This window comes from Petromyzon marinus, chromosome 12, assembly GCF_048934315.1.
Source record: "Petromyzon marinus isolate PM22_M1 ecotype Great Lakes invasive population chromosome 12, UKy_Petmar_22M1.pri1.0, whole genome shotgun sequence".
Taxonomy (NCBI): Eukaryota; Metazoa; Chordata; class Hyperoartia; order Petromyzontiformes; family Petromyzontidae; genus Petromyzon; species Petromyzon marinus.
The window spans coordinates 13985368-14008194 of record NC_133678.1 but is presented as its reverse complement, the minus strand read 5'-3'; the positions used below and the strand labels follow the sequence as shown (position 1 = coordinate 14008194).

Below are 22827 nucleotides of genomic sequence, written 5' to 3'. Positions count from 1 at the left end.
GTGAGCGATGCATGTCTGTTTCTTGTGTCGGGTGAGTTGCAGGTTAGTGGTGTCTGAAGGTCAGCCGAGTAGAGATGGTTATGCGAGTCGCATGTACTGTATGTTGAACTTTTTTGCACCATACATAGCCTAGCAGTGCCTGGTGAATGAGTACTGTAGCGTGTCGAGTGAGTGCAAGATGAGTGGTGAGTAAAGAGTGTTTGGTGAATCGTTGCTTTTTGTTAGGTGTCTGGTGAATGTGCACTAACGTTCACTATAGTAGTTTACATAAACCATAATGTTGTTTGCATTTTTTCTTTTATTTTTCACCAACCAAAACTATACACCAGCAGATTAGAAATGTATCGAGCTTAATGCAGTATGACGAATTCAGAAAACACGTCAGATGCATGAATCATTGAAAAATAAATTTTCTTTACAATGCTGTATCACCCTGACTCGACTTTCTTTCCCCAATACAGAAGTATATCTCGTGATCCAATCCAAACTCAATTGATATTGGAAGAAATTGCACAATTGCTACCTTTCTTTGACCTGTATATTAAAGCCTCAATGACATTAATTAAAAGTAATGTAAGTTCCTGGATATGTAGGGGCTGTACATGTGCAACAAAGAAAACATTTAATGGTGGTCTAATAGTCCGGTGAGCTTGCAACTCCAACTGTTGCTTGGGAATATATAATTTGTAAACTGAATGGATGATGTTTAAATTTAGCATTTTTCATCAGGCGAAGAGTTAGTGTATATGCAATATTGTTGAACAATGTCTTCACAAAAGTAAAGGATTTTAACTTGGTATGCAAAGTGTAATGTGATGATGGATCTTCAATTTAAAAGATGTTTTAAAATAGTATTTTCAGTACTGGATGTACAATACACATGTTGGTATTCCAAAAAAATATTTTGTCGTCAAAATAGAGAACTGTTCATCATCTGATCTAAATGCCCTATTGTGACAGTGTCATTACCACTAATAACATGTCTGGCATGACCACACAAACTCACTGAATAGATCCACCCATCCTATGCCCACAGGCCCAATTCCACATTAAACAGGCCATACCCATAGCAAGCAACTGTAATTCTCGGGTTAGTGGAAGCATCCATATAAAGAGCGTAATGCTTTAAGCCTGTGGCTTCTTGAATGCGGCAATTGTGGCATTGACTCCGCTGTTGACGCTCTGCTCTCCTTCGGCGAGCTTCGGGGCTTCACGGTACACGCTCATGACCTGCGAGAGAAATGGGGAATGGGTGGTGTTTGAACGTCAGTACCTACAGATAAACGAACATGATAGCAATTATACCTGGCCGATACCAGCCACACCGAGTCTACATGCCACCTTTGCATTGTCATCGATAAAGATAAATAGGTCATCACACTGAGCCATCGCATCTTCTATTGTAGTCAACACCTGACTCATCTTGTGGTTACATTTTCCATTTGGTTTTTGACCACTAGGTTCCACTGTCAATGCTTGTCATGGTAACATGTCCATTTCAATCCTCCACACATGCCCCATCCATACAACCTTTCCCTGACTATGCACCTACTTTGATATTTACAACAATATAAACATTGACAATGATATTGCCATTGAGAAGAGCAATAACAATAATGATATTGATAGTGACGAGCTATTGAAAATGTTTTTGACTGTATAATTTTACTACAATATTGATGTTGACATTGACAGCCTCGGCACTCACAGCGCTGATCCAGCTGTTGTAGGCTGACACGCGGGTGAACACGGTGGGCTTGCGGATCGTGTTGCAGCCCAGAGATGAGACGTAGCTGGCGATTCCCTGCACCACCCAGGCATTGTCCCACCGCTGGCAGTTCAGTGGGCCACCTCCATCACCCTGCGATGCAAAGCAGAGGATAGACATGCATCCACGTTAACTCTGGGTAAAGCAGAAACTTGATATGGTGGCAGGTGCTGGCAAGGGTAAGTAGAAGAGCTTGGGGCTCTTGTATCGGTATCTGGATGAGAAAATTTAGCAAGTGTGCTTTCGGACCGTGTTGCTAAGTAACGGAGTAATATCGCACAACCCCAAGGCCTGATCCTTCTCAAAACACCTTGTTGTGTCTTGCCCCGCACTACTCTGGTAGCTATACACAGGTGGCAGGGTCTGGAACAGTAAAAATATGACAAGTGACGACTTAATACGTACCCTATTGGTTCTGGCGTTAATTTGGTCACCATTTATATTTTCTTGTTTGTTATTTATTGATTTAATGCAGTCATGCATTCACTTACTCTGTGAAATTTTAGTCAAATCTTAGTATCCGTGGGTTTCATTTAGTAATTCTCTTAGACGAGGCGATTAAAGCAGTCACACTACTTGTCGACTCGAGTTATTAAATGGGTTGAATGTGCGCCCCTTTCGCTCCCACAACATTACCAGTTCAGCCAATCAGTGATGTCAGTGGTCACAGCCATCGCCACGCTTGGTGATTGTTGTTCACTCACAGTTACTGTTGACTAAATGAAGATATAAAAGAAACATTTTGCTGACAACTATTCTCATTAGCAATTGACGCGGGTTGTCTCGCGTTGTGCTCCGTACGCACATAGCACGCAGAGCGGGTGCTGCCCCCCGCGCAGATCACGCTGCTCCTCAGGCTGCTCCCCCACCAGCTGGGCTGGCTGCACGTCGCGTAGTCCACCACGGGCAGGCTGGCCTGCTGCAGGGCGCTGGGGAAGGGGCCGCTGGCTGCTCACGCGCACAGACAACGTGGAGACGGAGAGCGTTGGTGAGAAGGCATCGGGGTTAAGTGACGTTAACAGGCGCTCCCCAGCGAACTGTCCGACTCTCAGTGCTCAAAGGAGAAAAGCAACGTAGCAACACCGCCACGCTGTTGGCATCATTACATCCACGTGTAGGTGGGTGCTGAATTCACCTTCTGGTGGACAGGGACAGCTGCCAATGGGGTCCCCTTTGGCGAGGTTGCCGCATGGGTGCCTCAATATACATGGAATTTGATGCAAAGTGTCCATAGCTCTGCCCCCTCTTGTGTTTAATGCACACCGAGTGAACGGTACTCACTGTCGAGGGATCCCCAGCCCGTGGCGTAGCACGGGTAGTTGTTGGGCAGGATCTGGTTGGCGCTGGGCAGGCAGGCGAGGCGCACCTTGCTGGAGAGAGCCACGGGCGATGCAATCTTGAACATGGCGATGTCGTACCTGTGGTGGATTGAGACCAGGGGCAGCCGTGATGCGACGCTCAACAAGGAACATAACAACAAACATTGGGGGTTCAGCGCTGGGAGATCAATATTGCAGATCCTATTATCTGCTATTATACTCCAATGATTTATGGGGGGAAATGACAGATAATAAGAAGAATTGGACCACATGTAATAGGAGATTGTGTGGACGCCACATCTCCCACAGATAAGTATGCCGGTCATCAATATGAGGATTTCTGTATATTCCAGTTATTGGATTATCAGAAGCATTGTATGAGATGAAGCAATAGCATTGTGTAGCATCTGTCTGTCTCTTTGTCAAACAAAGAATGGGCATGTGCTGGAAACAGTGTACGAGTACAAATCAAGACAACTCATCGCCTTGCCATTAACACTGCCTTCTATAATATAATACAATTCTACTGTTTACAAATGACCCTTAACTGACATATGATATTCAAATTATGCGTTCTTTCGTTTTACGGCAGTGTCCATGATAATCTTTGTTTGTTTAAAAATAATCTGTCTTTTGTCTGTTGGAATGTCTCTATGAATGTTTGTCTGCATGTATGTTTATCTGTCGATTGCAACTCTGAATGTCACGGTGTCACTTAACTAGCGCGTCCGTGTGCGTTCTCACCCGTTCGCCGGCATGCTGGGATTCCAGTAGCTATGCCAGACGGCCAGGCTCAATGGAGGGGTGACCTCCCCGAACTCGGATGTGGACACACTGTGCTTTCCCAGCACCACCCTGTAGCTGTAGCCACTCCTGCACGTTGTGGTGGATGTGGGGAGATAACAGAGCAACGGACGGTCGTAATCACTTACACCTGTAAACATTGCAGTGAGGAATGAATAAACAGTAATGATGCGAGTTACTGCATGGTATTCTCACTGCCACATTGCGGCATTGTGTAAAGGTCATTTATACAAGCTGCCTCCTTGCTCCCAAGATACACTGTTCCACCCTTGGTGGCCACAATGTGGTACAGGAAAATACTGTACAACACCTGGGCCCCGGTGCAGTTGCACCGCCTGCACACATACTAGCGACTCCACTGGCGCCATGACTCACGTGAAGCAGCTCGCAGAGGTGAGCACCCATTGACTATCAATGAGGGTTCCTCCACAGTAGTTGACCCATCTTCCTCCAGAGTACCTCTGCACGAGCGCCTGCAATGCACACAAAGCGAGGCGGTGGTGATTACGGTGTTTTTTTCGGAATCTGTCCAATTTTAATATCGAATAATACAGTACTAACTTTGCCCTTTTGTCAATCGACTGCCTCACAAATGCTTGCCAGAGCTGGTTGTGAAGAAATTTTACCTGGGACTAGTTAGGATTTCACTCACAACTGACGTTAGCAGTCGCTGGGAATGTAACCCATGCAGCCTGGTTCGTCGTGCATTGCGTAAAACACTGCGCTTCCACTCTCCCATTATACATTGACTCATTCAATGTCTTTGGGAAGAATGGAAGATCTGAACATGTCATGTTGCACACATGCAGCCCTTTTGTCAATCCACTGCTGGATGAGGGCCTCCACGTGGCGTGTACAACAATGGATGCTGCTGCACTGTGATCGACTGACAATGCAGCGTGTGGCTGTGATGGCTGTTATTCAGCCTCTCCCGTTACCTGCCAAGGCCAGGAGTTGGCACGAGCCTCCACGCCGTTCACCACGCGGATCTGGGGATACGCTGCGATCCCACAGCTCTGAGCAGACACCTCAGCTGTAAGGGACAATAGCATACACGCACAATACTATACACAATAGCACACACGCACACAATAGCACAAACACCATGCCACACGCATCTCCCTGATGTGTTTTTGGTTTGTACCTTGTACTGTTCTGCATGATGTCCGATCTTTCACTACACGTTACAAGAGCTTCTTTTACATATACTGTATTGTTTTATTTAAAACCCGAAACCGCGATCATGACAGAGGGTATTTCAACGTACATGCAACGTTTGCATATCCAGGTTTTGTGCCCTCGGGGTATTTTTTTCTCCTCCACCAGGAGTTATTGAGGGAATATCGGGATCCTTTTATAACGCATGTGATATAAGCAAAATAGCGAGTGACGTGAAAAAGGAGATCAATTGGAGCCCAGATCCGCCCATTCCCCTCCTAGGAATTACTCTCATTCATAGCATATTGAAAATAATGTGAGGCCTGTGGCATGCTCCCCCACCTCCTCACCATTTCCCCTGGTTCCCCTGTTCGGGTTCATGATCGTCTTGCCATCAGGTGATCCGTGTTATTTAGGATTATAAACTAAGGTGCTCCATTGCGACTATAGTGTATGATGATCGACTCCAATGTCTCCAGGAAGGGAGTTTGGGGTCCTTCCAATTATCTAAGATAGTTTTCCTCGCCATGGTATTAAAGGCTTGGGGTCACGTTTTCTGATGTTTGGATATTACCGCAAGTTTCAGGCCCAACAGGGGGGAATCCATGGAGGGCCCAACATTCGTGCCACAGATAATATTAAAGTATTTGGCAATGTGCTGGAAAGAATTTAGCGATATCCGGGCACAGTCAAAAGGCATGTAGGTATGTCTGGTGCCAGGAGCTTCTTCTAGAACTCAGTCCAGTTCCTGAAGAAAATGGAATGGTTGCTACACTTAATCAATGCGTGCATTCCAATCACTCAGCAGCTCAAGGTGTCAGAAAGAGGAGCACTCACCTCCAACCAGCAGGGCAGCGCAGACAAGAAAGGCGAGCATGGTTGATCGATGGCTCTCCAATTTGCTGGAGATTGAGCTTCTCGATCACGAGTGAATCCTCTCCACTGCCGTGTCTCACAGTTGGGATCTTTTGGCTTTTATACAGAATATGCTGCACACGTGAGACCTCTAAAAGCAAACAGAATAGGGAAGTCCAACTAGCGAACACATCCGTATGCAAATGTAAGGTTGATTTATTCCACATAAAGACGTTGCAGTAACGTGCACATGTATCCAATGTTGTGTCGTTATGCAAACACAGATTACATCCTGGTTGGTATTTGACTGCGCCTATTATTTCCAACTGGTTAATAAAATGTGTAATGTACCTCTTTCTGATAATTTAATGGTGGTAGTTGTACAGGGATACTGTCTCCCACCATAAGTATGGGCAATCGTCACCACTGGCTTCTGGCCACCACCGAAGTGAACACTGCCCAACAGTGCTTGAACAGGGAGACACTTACCTGGCTTTCAATTTTAAATGTCATTCTGTTCACCTTATTTGAAGGGCATTTGGTAATTTTTATTTTCTTTTTCAATTAAAACGGGTACAAAATGTAGTTGTTATGTTAAACTGTTTTAAAAGAGAACAGAGAAGATGCGTTCATTAGACTAAATATTGTCTTTGGGATATACCTGGACCTTTTTAACCTTTTTGTTTGCCTTTTAAGCTTGACGTTCTCGAGTGGAATGTGTGTGGACCTGTAGATATTTGAGAATCTTCCACACGTGATGCGATCCAAAGTGGCCAGGAGATGTCCATTAGTGGAGAGCATCGAGCTTTGTCCCACATTCCTACGTGCTGCTTTGCTTCTGGTTCTCGGGTTTCCTTCCAACACACCAAGCACTCATTAAAGGATTTGGTGAAACATCCCAATCGAGCGTTTTCCACTTCTTCACTCAAGAAAAGCCGCTGCAAGCAGATGTTGCTCTGCATATTCCAAAGAACTGAAATTCGACTGTGTGCAGCGCACACAGCCGTGACCCCGTGACCTCATGTGGTATACCGGCATTGGGTTTCTCCAAGCGGAGCGGTGCACAAACAAGCCACACGCTCTACACCTCTTCATTCCCCACACCGCACGAGTCTGCCAGGAGTTGTGCTCAACATTTGTGCGCCAATTCCAGAATGATGTAAAGGGAGTCCCTGGGTTACGGAAGGTTTAGGTTCCTGAGAACGATCCGTCCGCTGAATGTTCCATATGTCAGCAACTGAACAATTTCCCCCCAAAATCAGGATTAAATCCCATAACCGGATATAGTTGTGCCTCCCCTACCCGATTACTAGGTTCGTTTTCTCTCAGTATTTCACTTGGGTGTGGAAATAGTTAAAGGATTTTAATTGTACTGTGATGCGTGCATGTATATAACATTTGCTATACATGCAAGATAAGAAATGTGCTATTATATTCAAAAGTAGAACATATGGCACGGTTTCATGACTAAAAATGCAAATATATATTAATTGTGCGTAGTGTATTATCACGACTAATTGGCTGTGTTGGGTGGTGGCGGGTTTAACGGCACATTTATATTTACGCGATCTAAACCAATAAAACCTCTTTTACGGATAATATTGGTCGCCAAAGCCTACGTGTTAAAGATGATGTGTATAAACCTGTAAAAGCAACAGGCCAGCAATGCACACATTTGCTAAATAATGCACGAACAATGATAATAACGTGCTAAATTAGGATATTGGCTCCTGGATTAACAGAAGAATGCTGTCATGTGATTACCCCAAAAAAGGTAGTACAACATACTTCGGTTTGTTCATGCGTGAGACTCATATAGAGAGATAAACTAAGGCAACTTAAATATTCTCGGGATTCACTATCCATGCCTGAGTCACAAAGGCAGTGGGAAAGCCTTGGGGAACAGCTGTTAAACAACGGCGCAAGCTGTAATCGTGTTGCCGCCAGAGGGCAGCACAGACAAACGGCTGTGGCTAAACAGCCACGTGGTTGCGATTTAAAGGCAAAAATCGCTATCTAATTAATGTGTATTTTGTTTGGCTCAAATCGCGAGAGCACATTGCTAATATATACCTTACACCCTTCTCAACCCGAAACAATTCGAAAAAGTTAAATCAGGTGAACAAGCACGCAGATTTTGATTTAAAGCTTTCGTGACTGCAGTAATTCATATTCTTAGTTTTTTCGGTAAAGTCACGTTGTTGTTTCTCTTCAACGTGACTTTACCGAAAAAACTAAGAATATGAAGCACGCAGATGTTTATTACTGCAGCACACCGGTATGCTGAAGAGCAATGCACAACATTTAACAATTATATTCGACGTTTTCGCTGATAATCACATCCAGCATCACCGGGTGATCCTCAGAGTTTAACTCCTGCAGGAGATGATGATTGCCAGAGTTTAACTATTTGTTTCCAGCCTGCTTTCAAGTTTCTGTGGTGTTGCGATTTCTCGTCATTTGCAGGATTTAACTATTAAAGTTTGTTTGTCCACGTTACCATGTAAGGAGTTGGAAACGATGAGGAGTAATGTTGATAAGTTTACTCCTGAGAGCGATATTTACACGTTGTGTAGGCACATAATGGCCCGGCTGGATCACACGGAGCTTTGGTCGTACAAAATTTGTCAAAAGAGCGGAATTCGTATTCAAAGGTGCAGGAAATAAAATGAGTGCACAAATAACGAAGGAAGAATTAGACACAGACACATGCCCTTTTTATCTGCGCAAGACGTACGCGAGTTGACAGTTTGTCATGACATTCGCAAGAAAATACGTCCTTCATTCATCATGCATAGTCAGCGAAGGACCGTTGTGCCAAACGTGTGACCCGTTGCGACAACATTCACATTAACTGCTCTTGCTAAAACACACTGGCGTCTCAAGTGATTTGTTTGATCCACGTATCACGGGGGCGACCACGGGGGTGGCGCCATGCGTTTGAGGGTCGCAATCCACTTCGAATGTCGACCGCCAACCGCCAACCGCCAACTTAAGTGCGCTATTTGCTGGAGATTGCGTGTTAAGACGGGGCGACGTGTCCATAAAGTAACATCCGTCTCCATCGAACGAAGCTCGCAATCGATAGGAGACCAGTCGCAGATACAATGGTGACATTTCTGACATAGTCGAACCATCGGGAGCCAAGAAGGCATCTTTGGCATCGCATACGGAAGGACTACAACCAATCCAAATCAACTTGCACCTGCACAAAGAAAAAAAAGCGTATATTTAAGATCATGACAACATAATTGCCACCTTTAAAGCTAAACATAATTGTTGTCGTGTAATATCATTTAAATAAAAAACAATATAGAGGTGTAAAAAGCAATGTTAAATTTTCTCTTACAATTAATTTGAATGGTAATTTATTTAAAATATTCACAACTCTTCTTTATGATCTGCCCAAGTGTAAGTCACAATGTTACGGCTACTTCTGCTCCCTCATATACCAACACTGGTTTTCCCCTTAAATGAACATTTATCTGTTTAACATATTCAGAGAGCGAAGACAACTCGGTGGCTACCACGGTAACTACATTTCAAGTGCTTGTCGAGCACATGAAAGCACATTGCGTACAGAACACACAGTTCCTGACAGCAGGGCAACGAGTGTGTTCAATGGCATTTGATACGCCATGTAGACTCATTCAATTTAGATAGGCAAACGCCAATACACATCAGGACATGCCAGCATCTCAGAGAAATGCTTCCTGCATGCAAACTATCCTTGGAAATAAAAAAAATATTCCTCCAGCCCTGGCAATGTCAATGGTTTATACACGGAACTTGAAGCAATTGCCAATGTTTGCATCGCTCATATAGTTTCTGCTACGAATAATAAATAACTCAGATGTGCGAGCAAATAGATTTGTAATCACTTTTATAATTTGATCATTTACATGATGCAGGTCAGTGAGTCTTATCTGAGTTTCCGAGTTGATGTGGCGGGTGGGGGAAGGGATACTATCATCCTCGTTTTTACCACTCACGTTATTTCATTTTACTTAACACAGGTAAAAGGATGCACTCATCACTGCATCCACACATAAATGCATCTTCTGGAATAGGTTGGATTTGGTTCTAGTTTGACATATTGTTAATGTGTCATATAACCTATTGACACTCGGACAAACTCTAGTCTACCCAGTCGTTAAGCTCATTAAGCCATGTCCACGAGAATGGCATTTTGCAAGGGACTTGTCGATGCAGTAATGCTGATATAATTAGCAATAAATTGTGTTAACTTTAAAGCTGCTTTATGTCATCCTTGTGCACGAGCCTTGAGTATTGGCAACAATAAACACTGCATAGATACCCAATGCAGAGTCGGACACGAGTGCTCATGGGGCTCTCAGAGTTCCAGTTTCTGAATTCAAAACTCAACAGGTATCCATTTGTTGAGCGAACTGTCTGCGGGACCACCCACGCAGGTACCTTCATAGCGAGCGCTGTACACACATACAGCATTTCAGAGCCCTTCATTGTTTAAAAAAAGGTTAAAAAAAAGTTTTATCAATGCACACACTTTTATTGGCACTCTAAAGTAAAAAAATATATTTTCACCAGGGAAAGTAATACAATTTGACGTGCTAAATAAAAATGGGTGGCTTGCATAAAGAAAATTATGGTAATCAACGTACATTATACATGCACCTTATGCATGCACATTGCTCTTGTACCCCCTTTAGTTTGCGCACACTAATATAGCAGTACCTGTCTGCTCAGATGTAATCCCCATCAACGTATGGTAACCTGGATAGGCATGCATTTAAACAATGCACTACGTCTGTAGCTATTCGAACGGTTAAATAACAAATTCCACTCAATTTCGATACATTCTCCAATTATTCTTAGCCAGTAGAAACTAATTTTGCACAGAACTTTAACATTATCAAAATAAATTGAGTGTCCTTGTTGGCACGCGTGTTCTGCCACTACCGACAGTTGTATTTGAGAGTATTTAATATTCCTTTGCTGTAATTTTAGTCTCGTGGTGATAATTCGTCCTGTCTGCCCAACATAGCATTTGCCACAAGTGCAATTCATCCGGTACATACCTTCTTTTGATAGCTTCGGTAATAGAGCTTTAGGACCAGATATTATTTTCTATATTTTATGTCCCATGTCAAATCTGATTCGGATGTTTTGTTTTTCCCAAAATCTGACTAGTTTATGAGTTACTCCTGCAGGGCATGGTTGGTGTATTTAATGTAGGTCAGTAATGTTTGTACAAACAATTATTATGATGTCCAAATCCTGTAGCTCGACTTTGGCTCATTGGGACAACTAGCGGGTGATATTATCAGCAGAAACTCATTGCGACTGCACTTCATGTAGTGACGCTTTGAGTAACTATTCGACTACAGCCTTTAGAACTGCCATTTTATTTGCATTCATGGGTGCATAACTAGTGAATTGTGAGTGTTCAGTGAGTGGTGAGAGCAAGAGTTAGCAGCGTCCAGCAAGTGGTGAGTGTGAAGTGAATGATATGTCGGTTTTGTGTGTAAGATGAGTTTCAGGTGAGTGGCGATTGTCTGGTAAGGTTCAGCTGAATAGTGATGGTCAGGCGTGTCGTGAGTGTTTAGCAGCGTGGTTAATGTAAGTATTGGTTGAGCGCAAGATGAGTGGTGAGTGGTGTTAGGTGTCTGGAGATACGTCCACTGGTCATTTAATAAAATCTGCATTTTTTAAAATTTTGCACCAATACAAATATACACCACGAGACTAGACATATATGGAGCTCACTGCAGCATTATGAATTCAGAAAACACATCAGATGTATTAGTGATTCCCTGCACCACCCAGGCATTGTCCCACCGCTGGCAGTTCAGTGGGCCACCTCCATCACTCTGCGATGCAAAGCAGAGGACAGACATGCATCCACGTTAACTCTGGGTAAAGCAGAAACTTGATATGGTGGCAGGTGCTGGCAAGGGTAAGTACAAGAGCTTGGAGCATCTTGTATCGGTATCTGGATGAGAACATTTAGCAAGTGTTCTTTTGGACCGTGTTGCTGTGTTTTGCCACACACTACTCTGGTAGCGTGTGCGCTATTCTTCCTTACAGATAATGGAATCGATAATCAATTTGTGGTACTGATATCTCTTGGCCACTTTTTATCGTATCAGGTGTGGCAGTGTTTCAAATATCTACGTGATGCACCAACATTCCAGTCCAAAATGCCAGATCGCAGGCGTGTGCCACTGCATCCAGATTAAAAGGCAAACAAAAAGGTTACACTGGTCCAGTGACTGTATACCCCAAACAAAACATTTAGGCGAATTAGCTAATATTCTGTGTTGTCTTTATAATAATAATACCTACATTCTGTATACATTTTAATAAAAAAACACGACGATTACTCAATGTCTTTCTAATAACATAATGACCTAGCAAATTATAAACCAAGTTAAAGTGACTCCCTGTTCAACCAGCGTTTTTCAGTGTTCACCTCCGCTGGTGACCTTAAGCCAGTGGTAGAGATACGCCATACCTACGGTGGGGGGCAGTATCCCTGTAAAACAGCCACAGTTAAATTACAACAAAGAGGTAGATACTTTACTCATTTTATCAACCAGTTTTAGATAATAGGCCAAGTCAAATACCAACCAGGATGTGATCTTCTGTGTTTGAATAACGACAGAACGTTGGGCACACGCTTACGTTTCCAACGCACACCGTTGTAAGCACTTGAAAAATAAAACATGAATAGCCCATCACTTCCTACCTGCTGTCACCCACCTGATAATAAAGATGCTGCAACGTCTTTATTTGAAATGAATCAAGTATTAATTTGCATATGGATGTGTCTGCTAGTTGTACTTCTCCATTCTGTTTGCCCTAGGAGGTCCCACATGGGCAGCAGATTCTGTATAAAAGCAAAGAGGTCCCAGCAGTGAGACACGGCAGTGGAGAGGATCCACTCGTGATTGAAAAGCTCCAAGTCTTAAAGAAGCTCCAAGTCATCGATCAACCATGCTCGCCTTTCTCGTCTGCGCTGCCCTGCTGGTTGCGGGTGAGTGCTGCTCTTGCTGTCACCTTGAGCTGCTGATTGATTGCAATGGACGCATTTGATTAAGTGGAGCAACCGTTCTGGCTTCTTCAGAAACTGGACGTAGTTCTATCGGAAGCTTTTGGTACGTGGATTAAAACATTTGAGATAATGCCGAACAGCACAAAATAACATTAATCTCTCTGATAGTAAACAGAGATTCATATATGTGTGTGTGTGTGCGTGCTTTTGTGCGGTAGGGCGAGCGGTAGGGTAGCGGTTAGCCCGCTGCGCTATGAACCCGGCCGGCCCGAATTCGATTCCCGCTCTTGGCCAACACCAGTGACGATTATCTGAACCGGTTCTGGGCCTCATCTAGGTCGACTCAGCCTCAAATGAGTACCTTGCCACTAGGGAAACAAAGGCGGCCGGGCGTGGTGTTGGCCACCCACCTCTTCATGTGCCGTGCAGGCCTTTATAGGTGCTCACTAACAGAACTTGCTCCAACAATCTGTTCAGGCTATACGGGGGATCTTTGTCTTAGTGTGCTTTTGTATGTGTGCTATTAGTTTAGTGTACGATTGTGTGTGTGTGCTATTATTCCATATAGCTGAGGTGTCTGCTCAGAGCTGTGGCATCGCAGCGTATCCCCAGATCCGGGTGGTGAACGGCGTGGAGGCTCGTGCCAACTCCTGGCCTTGGCAGGTAACGGGAGAGGCTGAATAACAGCCATCACAGCCACACTCTGCATTGTCAGTCGATCTCAGTGCAGCAGCATCCATTGTTGTACATGCCACGTGGAGGCCCTCATCCAGCAGTGGATTGATAAAATGACTATATAATGGGAGAGTGGAAGCACAGTGGTTTACGCATTTCACTATGAACCAGGCTACATGAGTTACACTCCCAGCGACTGCTAACATCAGTGGCGAGTAAATCCGAACCAGTCCCGAATTCCATCCTTTCATAACCAGCACTGACGAGTATTGAGGCATGGTCATACCGACAGTGGATTGACAAACAGGCTAAGATAAGACTGTATTACTAGATATAGAATTTGTAATTAATCCTGGAAAAATGACAGTAACTACCACCACTTTGCTGTGTGTGCATTGCAGGCGCTCGTGCAGAGGTACTCTGGAGGAAGATGGGTCAACTACTGTGGAGGAACCCTCATTGATAGTCAATGGGTGCTCACCTCTGCGAGCTGCTTCACGTGAGTCACGGCATCAGTGGCGTCGCTGTTGTGTGTACAGGCGGTGCAACTGCACCGGGGCTCAAGTGCTGTACAGTATTTTCCTGTACCACATTGCGGCCACCAAGTTTGGAGCAGTGGATCTTCGGAGTAAGGAAGCGGCCTCTATAAATGACCTTTACACGATGCCGCAATGTGCCAGTGAAAATACCATGCTGTAACTCGCACTATTTCTGTTTAGTAACTCCTCACTGCAATGTTTACAGGTGTAAGTGATTAAGACCGTCCGTCGCTCTGTTACCTCCCCACATCTACCACAACGTGCAGGAGTGGCTACAGCTACAGGGTGGTGCTGGGAAAGCACAGTGTGTCCACATCCGAGTTCGGGGAGGTCACCCCTCCATTGAGCCTGGCCGTCTGGCATAGCTACTGGAATCCCAGCATCCCGGCGAATGGGTGAGAATGCACATGGGCGACGTGACATCGTGACATTCAGAGTTGCTATAGACAGATATACATACATTCAGAGAGACATGCATATGATACATTCAGACGGACAAGAAATAAATCAAATATTTTTTACTCACAAAGTTATTCATTGACACTGCCTTGAAGTGCAAAAAATATCCAATTTTAATATAACTTGAATTTTGGCGACCTATTGCCGCCTTTTTCTACAAATGAAATCTAAACTCAATTTAATGTAGGGTGTATAGGCATAAATGCCTCCAAAATGAATGTATATATTTTTTGGGGGGGAGTGAAAATAATTTGGGGGGGTCGACAATTGTTGTAAACTTGTTGGATCAACTTTTTACCCCCACATCTGGGGGGGGGGGGGGGGGTTCACTTTCTCTTTGATTCAGCCTCCTTCTGAAAGGCTCTAATAATTTAGTTGACAGACAAACAAACGAACACATGGAACGCTGGGCTTTTATAATAGGTATTTCTGGGAATGGTCATTTTTCAACTATAGAATTTTATGATAGAAGGCAGTAATAATGACAAGGCGATTCGTTGTCTTGATTCTACTCGTACACTGCTTTGAGCCAATGCTTTCTTTGACAAAGAGACAGATGCTACACAATGCTATTGCTTCATCTCCTACAATCCTTCCAATAATCCAATAACTGGAATATACAGAACTCCTCATATCCATGACAAGCTTACCCATCTGTGGGAGATGTAGCGATCACAAAATCTCCTATTATCCATGGTCCTATTATTTGTTATTCATGATTTATTCCCCACGAATAAGTGGAGCTAAAATCGCAGATAATTGCTTCTGCGATGATAATCCCCAACATCACCAAAGATGAGGAGTTCTCCTGTGCACAGAGCTGAACCCCCATTGCTTGTTGTATGTTCAGCGTCGCATCACGGCTGCCACTGTCTCAATCCCCCACAGGTACGACATCGCCATGTTCAAGATTGCATCGCCCGTGGCTCTCTCCAGCAAGGTGCGCCTCGCCTGCCTGCCCAGCGCCAACCAGATCCTGCCCAACAACTATCCGTGCTACGCCACGGGCTGGGGATCCCTCGACAGTGAGTACCGTTCACTCAGTGTCCATTAAACACAAGAGGAGGCAGAGTTATGGGCAGTGCAATTCAGCCCAACGTGTCAATTTCCACTGCAGATTAACGAGATGAAGATGGCTGAGAAACTGTCACAAGTCCCATTCTAGGGTTGACTCAGCCCTTCATCTTTCTGGGGATGAAAAAATGAACACAACTCTGCATCGTCAAGAGTGGGAAATAACCTGCCAGTAGGGTGGCGGTGTTGCTTATGTGGCCTTTCCCTTCTGAGCATAGAGACACCGACGGTTCGCGTGGGGAGCGCCTCTTAACGCCACCTAACTCCGATGTTTTCAACAACGCTCTCCGTTTCCACATTGTCTGTGCGCGTGAGCAGCCAGCGGCCCCTTCCCCAGCGCCCTGCAGCAGGCCAGCCTGCCCGTGGTCGACTACGCGACGTGCAGCCAGCCCAGCTGGTGGGGGAGCAGCCTGAGGAGCAGCGTGATCTGCGCGGGGGGCAGCACCCGCTCTGCGTGCTATGTGCGTACGGAGCGCAACGCGAGCCAACCCGCGTCAATTCCTTAATGAAAATTACTGATGAGAATAGTTGTCAACAAAATGTTTCCTTTAAATCTTAATTTAGTCAACAGTGACTGTGAGTGGACAACAATCACCAAGCATGGTGATGACTGTGACCACTGACATTACTGACTGGCTCACCTGTTAATGTTCGGAGGAACGAAACGGGCGTACATTCACACCAATAATTAATAACTCGAGTCGACAAATATTGTGACTGCTTTAATCGCCTCGAATAAGAGGATGACTAAATTAAATCTACGGACACTGAGATTTTACTCAAATCCCCACAGACAATATAAATGTTGACTTGTCATATTTGGTAGCCAGACACTGCCACGTGTGTCTAGCTGCCAGAGTCGTATGGGGCAAGACACATAAAGGCGTTTTGGGCGATGGGAGGGATCAGGCCTTGGGGTTGTGCGATATAAATCCGTTATTTAGTAACACCGTCCGAAAGCACACTTGCAACGTTTGCTCATCCAGACACCGATGCAAGAGGTCCAATCTCCTGTACTCAACCTTGCCAGCACCCGCCACCACATCCCGTTGCTGCTTTACCCAGTTAACGTGGATGGATGTCTATCCTCTTTTATGCATCACAGGGTGATGGAGGTGGCCCACTGAACTGCCAGCGGTCGGACAATGCCTGGGTGGTGCATGGAATCGCCAGCTACATATCATCTCTGGGCTGCAACACGTTTCGCAAGCCCACCGTGTTCACCCGTGTGTCAGCCTACAACAGCTGGATCAGCGCTGTGAGTGCCGATGATGTCAATGTCAATGTTATTACCATGATCTTGCTGTCAATGTCAATATTTATGATATTAATGTAGCGATGGCATTGTCACTTACAACCTTCTAATTAATCAGGGAAACGTAATACGCATGGGGCATATGTGGAGGATTGAAATCGACATGTTACCAAGACAAGCATTGACAGTGGAACCAAGTGGTCAAAAACTAAATGGAAACATTGAAACCACAAGATTGGTCATGTGTTGAGTGCAACTAGAAGAAATGGCACGGTGTGATGACCTTTTAATCAATCATAAAGCAAAGGTGGCATGAGTAATCAGTGTGGCTAGTTTCGGCCAAGGTATGATTGCCATCATGTTCGTTATCTGGAGGTACTGACTTTCAAACACCACCCATTTTCCGTTTCTCCTGCAGGTCATGAGCGTGTACCGTGAAGCCCCGAAGCTCGCAGAGGGAGAGCAGAGCGTCAACAGTGGAGTCAATGCCACAATTGCCGCATTCAAGAAGCCACAGGCTTAAAGCTTCACGCTCTTTACATCAATGCTACCACTAACCCTACAATTACATTTTCTTGTTACGGGTATTCCCTGTTTCAATGTGAGACTGAGCATGTGAGCATAGAATGGGTGGTTCGATTAACTGAGTTTGTTTGGCCATGCTAGACATGTTACCAGTGTTAATGATAACACAATTTGGCATTTAGATCAGATGTGGAATAAGTCGTTATTTTGAAATGTTTTGGCAATACCAACATGAAAACTTTACATCCAGCATTGAATATACATATTTTAAATTGAACGTCCACCATAACACTGTCCTTTCCATACCAAGTTAAAATCTTCTATTTTTGTATAGACACTGTTAAAAAAATATTGCATATACAATACCAATCGACTGATTATCAATGCTAAATTTGAACAAGCCACTAAATTCACAAAGTATGTATTCCCAAGCAACAGTTGGAGCTGCAAGCTCACCGGACCATTGGACCACCTTTAAATGGATTGTTTGCTTCACATGTACAGTCCCTACATATCCAGTGTATTGAATTCACTTGAAATTAATGTCATTTAATTTTCAATATATAGGTCAAGGTAAGGTAGTATGTGCAATTTCTTTAAATATCGATTGAGTCAGGATTGGATCATATCATGGTGTATTGTGGGAAGAGAGTTGATTGAGGGTCATACAGCATTGTAAAGATAATGTCTTTTTCAATGATTAATGTCTTTGATGTATTTTGTTAATTTGTCATACTGCAGTGAGCTCTATATATTACTAAACTCATGGTGTAAAATAAAAATGCCAAAAAATCTGATTGAATGAAATGACTAGTGGACTGCTGTATGTATTGTGTTGTGAAAAAAGCATGTAATAAAAGAAAAAAACATGAAAAATACGGAATTTTTCAAATTAGGCTAAAATAATGAAATGTGTGTGTAATTAATGGTAATTGATGTTAATTGGGTGTAAGGGTAACGTGATTAATCATGTGTGATAAAATGTGTGTAAAATGTTACGTGAAAATGTATGTGTATAAATACACATGCGCGACCCGCATCTCGGCGGTTTCCCGCGTTGGCACAAAAATGGTGGCCGCAGCCCTTCCTTGAAGGCCAACCCAGACATCTCATGCCACTCCGTAGCACCCCCGCCTTTCCAACGCGAACGCGTCGGCCGTATCGGGGGAATTATAATCCAGTCTCTCTCCAAGACTCGCATCGCAGCATATCGCTGTACCGACCGAGCTGAGAAGACACAAGAACACCTCTCTCCAGGACACGTATTGCAGCAATCAGCTGTACCAACCGAGTTGAGAGAGCAACTCACTACAAGCTCCCTGAGCCTCTGGCTCACTGTCTCAGACGCGCCTCGGAGTGTCTCGATCTCCGGGCCGTCGGGTCAAGCCGCCAGCCACAGCATGGCCGGACCACACTCGTGTAAACACGCAACAATGACAGGGGGGAATTCTGGTCAGGATATTTGCCCCAGATAAGCCACAGCCGCAGCACAATCCAAATCACTGGCACCATATGTCACCATCACATTTTAACGATCCGTACCAAGGATCACAACAATGTACCTCATAACCCATATCCGTGCAGAGAGACAGTCTATGCAGTACGTACAGTCTGCACATCGCGATCTCGAGAAAAGCCCCAAACAATCAACACATCGTTGACCTGGTCAAGGCCTATGATACCATCAGTAGGCCTGGGCTCTGGGCTGTTCTTCGTGCTTTTGGAGTCCCTGACCCGCTGCTCACGATCATTAAGGACCTTCATGATGGTGAGCGGGCCCGGGTAAAACTACATAGCCGGGAATCAGAGCCATTCCCTGTACACCTTGGGGTGCGACAGGGATGTCCTCTGGCTCCCACATTATTTAACATCTATTTTGACCATGTAGTTCGTGAAGCCTTCAATAGCTGTACCGGGGGAATCTCCATTTGGTACAGATATAATGGGAGGCTGATCGATGCCCGGGTGCGGCTCCCTATTGCTCAATCACGTTATGTATGCCAATTATATTGGTAATAGCTGCTCATTGAGAGGAGGAGTTAGAGACGCTGCTGCTGAGACTGGAGCATGCCACTAACAGATGGGGTCTTACCATCAGCCCCACCAAAACTAAGCACCTGCCTGGGTATTTTGTACCATCGGACACTCCACCCCCACAACTTACAATCGGTGATGGGGAAGTTGTGGAGAGAGTGGAGAGTTTCTCATACCTGGGCAGTGTGCTTATGACCGGCTTCAGTTTAACAGCAGAGGTCTTACTCCGAATCAGTCGAGCGGCAATATCTTTTCATCGGTTGCGTAACGCTGTGTGGAAGCTACCTGATTTGTCGCTCCGCACTAAGCTTCAGGTCCTCTCGGCCATGGTCATTCCCTCCCTTCTCTACACTTGCAAAACGTGGACCCCCCCTAATAGAACATCATCGCCGGTTAGAAACATTTAGGCTAGCCTGCCTACGATCCGTCCTGGGTTTAACCAGGCTGGATTGTGTGAGGAGCTCACAAATTCTTGAAAGATCTGAGCAAGCTCCTCCGGCAGCCAAGGCTGCGTTGACTGGGTCATGTAGCCCGCATGCCCAGCCACCGCATGCCAAAACAGCTTTTGTTCGGCCGGATAGAGGGGGCTAAACGGGCACGGCATGGGCTAGAGAAGAGATGGAGTGATGTGGTACAGGAGGACATGGAGCTGAGTGGACTTGCCGATGACTGGTACCAGCAGTGTCAAAATCGGCTCGTGAAGGACGCTACTGGGCAGTGGGAGGCAGTCGCCCTGCAACAACAACGGAGGGCGGAGGAGCGACGCTCACAACAACGAGTGGAGCGCCGGGTGGCTAAAGCACAGCAGGTTGGCACAGTAGGGGGCACAGGTGGTGCATCAGCCAGTCATCTCAGTCATCTTAGTCAGTTGACCCATGGCACTTGGGTCTGCCCCGTGACCTCCTGCCAGCGGGCGTTCGACACTTCACGTGGCCTCAAGGTGCACATGGCCTGGCACAAGCGTCGTGGTGACGTCACCGCCACTTAGTGGCGAATGGCGGTTGATGTTGTGTATTATTATTATTAACTAGTTGTTCGGGGACGCCTATGGCGCCCCCTCACAAAAGCATCACGCAGTACGGATACAGAATCGGGTACGTCATGGGATCCATGTTGGAACTCAAAATATTGAGGTTGATGAACTGCTGATTAGGATTCTGTGGATTCCTCGGGTAGATGCGAATGTCACGCTCGAACGGCGGCTCGCCATCCTCGTTGACGAAGACCATCGTGACTTCGTTTGATGTTGGTGCATTGTATCGTCGTTGATCCGACTGACGATAACGTCTCGGCACCATGCTGACCAACGGCAATGTTTCTCCCGCTTGAAGTGCACGGTCAACTTCTCGTGCTTCGACTTCGCGCATCAACTGGTAGCTGTTGGCGAATCTGTTGTGCCAGCGAAAAGAGTGATCAGTTTCATCCAGGATAGGTTGACAACACTGAGCATTAGCGCTGTGCTGTTGACGGATCTCTGTTGCTTGCGTGCTGTCAAGCACATACATCTGCGCGTACTGCGGTGCTTGATTGTCAAGCGGCTGCAGGTGAGATGTGTGGTGATATGTCTGGCTGTGGACCTTGAAGACATATGGGCCTCGTTCTGGCAAATCGAGGATCTTCGCTGCCATCGACGCGAAGGAGACTGCGCTGTTGTAGGATCGTATGTGATCGCGTAATTCGGATGTTTTGGGTCAGCCAGCAATGGGTGGAGAAACTCAGGATATTCCAGCTCAACTCCATTGATGTCCTTTTGCTTTGGCAACTTTAATGTGCCCTTGCGGCAGCACGAAGTGAATTTCCGATCAACAGGGCGTTCTGAGATGAAGTTCCTCGAGCCGCAGAACTGGCAGATGATGTTCATTGGACGGCAATTGTGCGCCTCTACTCCAGTGTCGTCGAAATTGATGGCTTCATTGCAGAACGCTTTGTCTCTGACGCTCTGTAACTAAGCACTGACTCTGAACGACCGCTGCACGCCGCGACTGCGATTGATCATGAGTTTCAGCCGCGATTCGAAGTCGATGGGCTGCGGCATCTGCTTCACGCCGCGACTGGGATTGCTCAGCAGTTTGTCGATTGATGTAACATTGTTGAGATTGACAATGTGCTGCACGCATTCTCTCGAGTGACTCCTAACTTTGCTTGGCCAACCATCTTTGCTTTCGTTCGTTAGCCTTTAGACGCTTTTTTGCGAGGGGATCTTCGTCCTCGTCCATACTTTGTTACTGGAAGTGAATAAATATTTAAGGAACATTATGAAGGCAAAAAGAGAGAGATAAGGGTGGGCCGCCTCTCCTTGGCCTCTCCGCGCTCTTCTCTCTCTCTCTCTCACACAAACGTTCATCATATGCATCATACAAAGATAGAAAAAGTAGTGCACTTACCATCGTAATCGAACGTCTGTCCCTGCGACTTGTCGATTGTGATAGCGTATGCGGGGAGAATGGGAAATTGTCGCAAATGGCAAAGTCGTGTCGGTGGGGACCAAGTCGATTCTGGGAATCGATTAAGGGAACCAACTAAGAATCGCCTCGTTTTTGCAGATCGATTCCAGCCTAATCGAAGGTCTGTCCGTGGGCCTCCGTCGTTCAAACCTACGCGCCCCCTGCATGAAAACGACGGGAAGTGCAGCGTTCATCACAGATAAAGTTCGGCGTATATATGTAGAGGTGTGTGTGGGTTTGTATTATGATCAATGTGTGTGTGTAGTTATGTGTATTATTGTTGGATCTTTCGTTGGCTCGGGGGTTTTATTCTGTATGTGTGAAGCTTGGCTTCGTGATCTAGGGGTGTATTACCAAACGTGATAATACAATGATTCTCGCTTAAACATTGACTGATTCTCGCTTAAACATTCACCGATTCTCGCCTTAACATTTGCTGATCATGATTTTAGTGTAAATGTGTCCGGTCTCAGGATTCAGATCTTGCGCAGGATACAGTTCTCATAATTATGCATGAACTTAGGAAGGAACCACTCAGACTCTTCCGTATTAAGCAACTTTAATATCTAAAAACACTCTAATACGCCAACACACTTATAATCAGAATTACCACAACAGTACTCATGCAAATATCATACTTATCGATCCGTACAAATATAAACATCAATGGTCAAGTTTTATGGTTACGATGTTAAACAGGGCAATCGAACAATAGGTCAACTTCTCATGGTAACGCGACACTACACAACGATAAGTAAACCCTTAAAAATAGCAATATTCGCACGGAAACATGCTAAAGAAATGTGTTGTCCAATGGCTAAAGGGGCATCAATGAATTCATTGGTAAGATAATGCGATTAAAATAAATATCTGAAAACAATA

General features: G+C 45.2%; 1 protein-coding gene and 2 long non-coding RNA genes across 3 annotated transcripts; 2 read left to right on the top strand and 1 right to left on the bottom strand.

Moving 5' to 3' along the window:
* Positions 1-281: 281 nt before the first annotated feature.
* LOC116941770 (chymotrypsin-like elastase family member 2A) lies at positions 282-22007 on the bottom strand. The gene is made up of 9 exons (XM_076066659.1): positions 21886-22007; positions 5887-6055; positions 4830-4924; positions 4267-4364; positions 3832-3960; positions 3050-3186; positions 2574-2716; positions 1709-1861; positions 282-1230 (listed from the first exon to the last, which is right to left on the bottom strand). The coding sequence occupies exons 2-9, from the start codon at positions 5924-5926 to the stop codon at positions 1126-1128; spliced, it is 900 nt and encodes a 299-aa protein (XP_075922774.1). The 5' UTR covers positions 5927-6055; positions 21886-22007; the 3' UTR covers positions 282-1125.
* Positions 12620-14668, top strand: LOC116941523 (uncharacterized). Its single transcript, XR_004402690.2, has 3 exons — positions 12620-13603; positions 14017-14114; positions 14421-14668. It is a non-coding gene; the product is annotated as an uncharacterized LOC116941523 (long non-coding RNA).
* On the top strand, positions 15994-18331 carry LOC142924347 (uncharacterized). The gene is made up of 3 exons (XR_012941591.1): positions 15994-16148; positions 16793-16945; positions 17361-18331. It is a non-coding gene; the product is annotated as an uncharacterized LOC142924347 (long non-coding RNA).
* Positions 22008-22827: the final 820 nt, after the last annotated feature.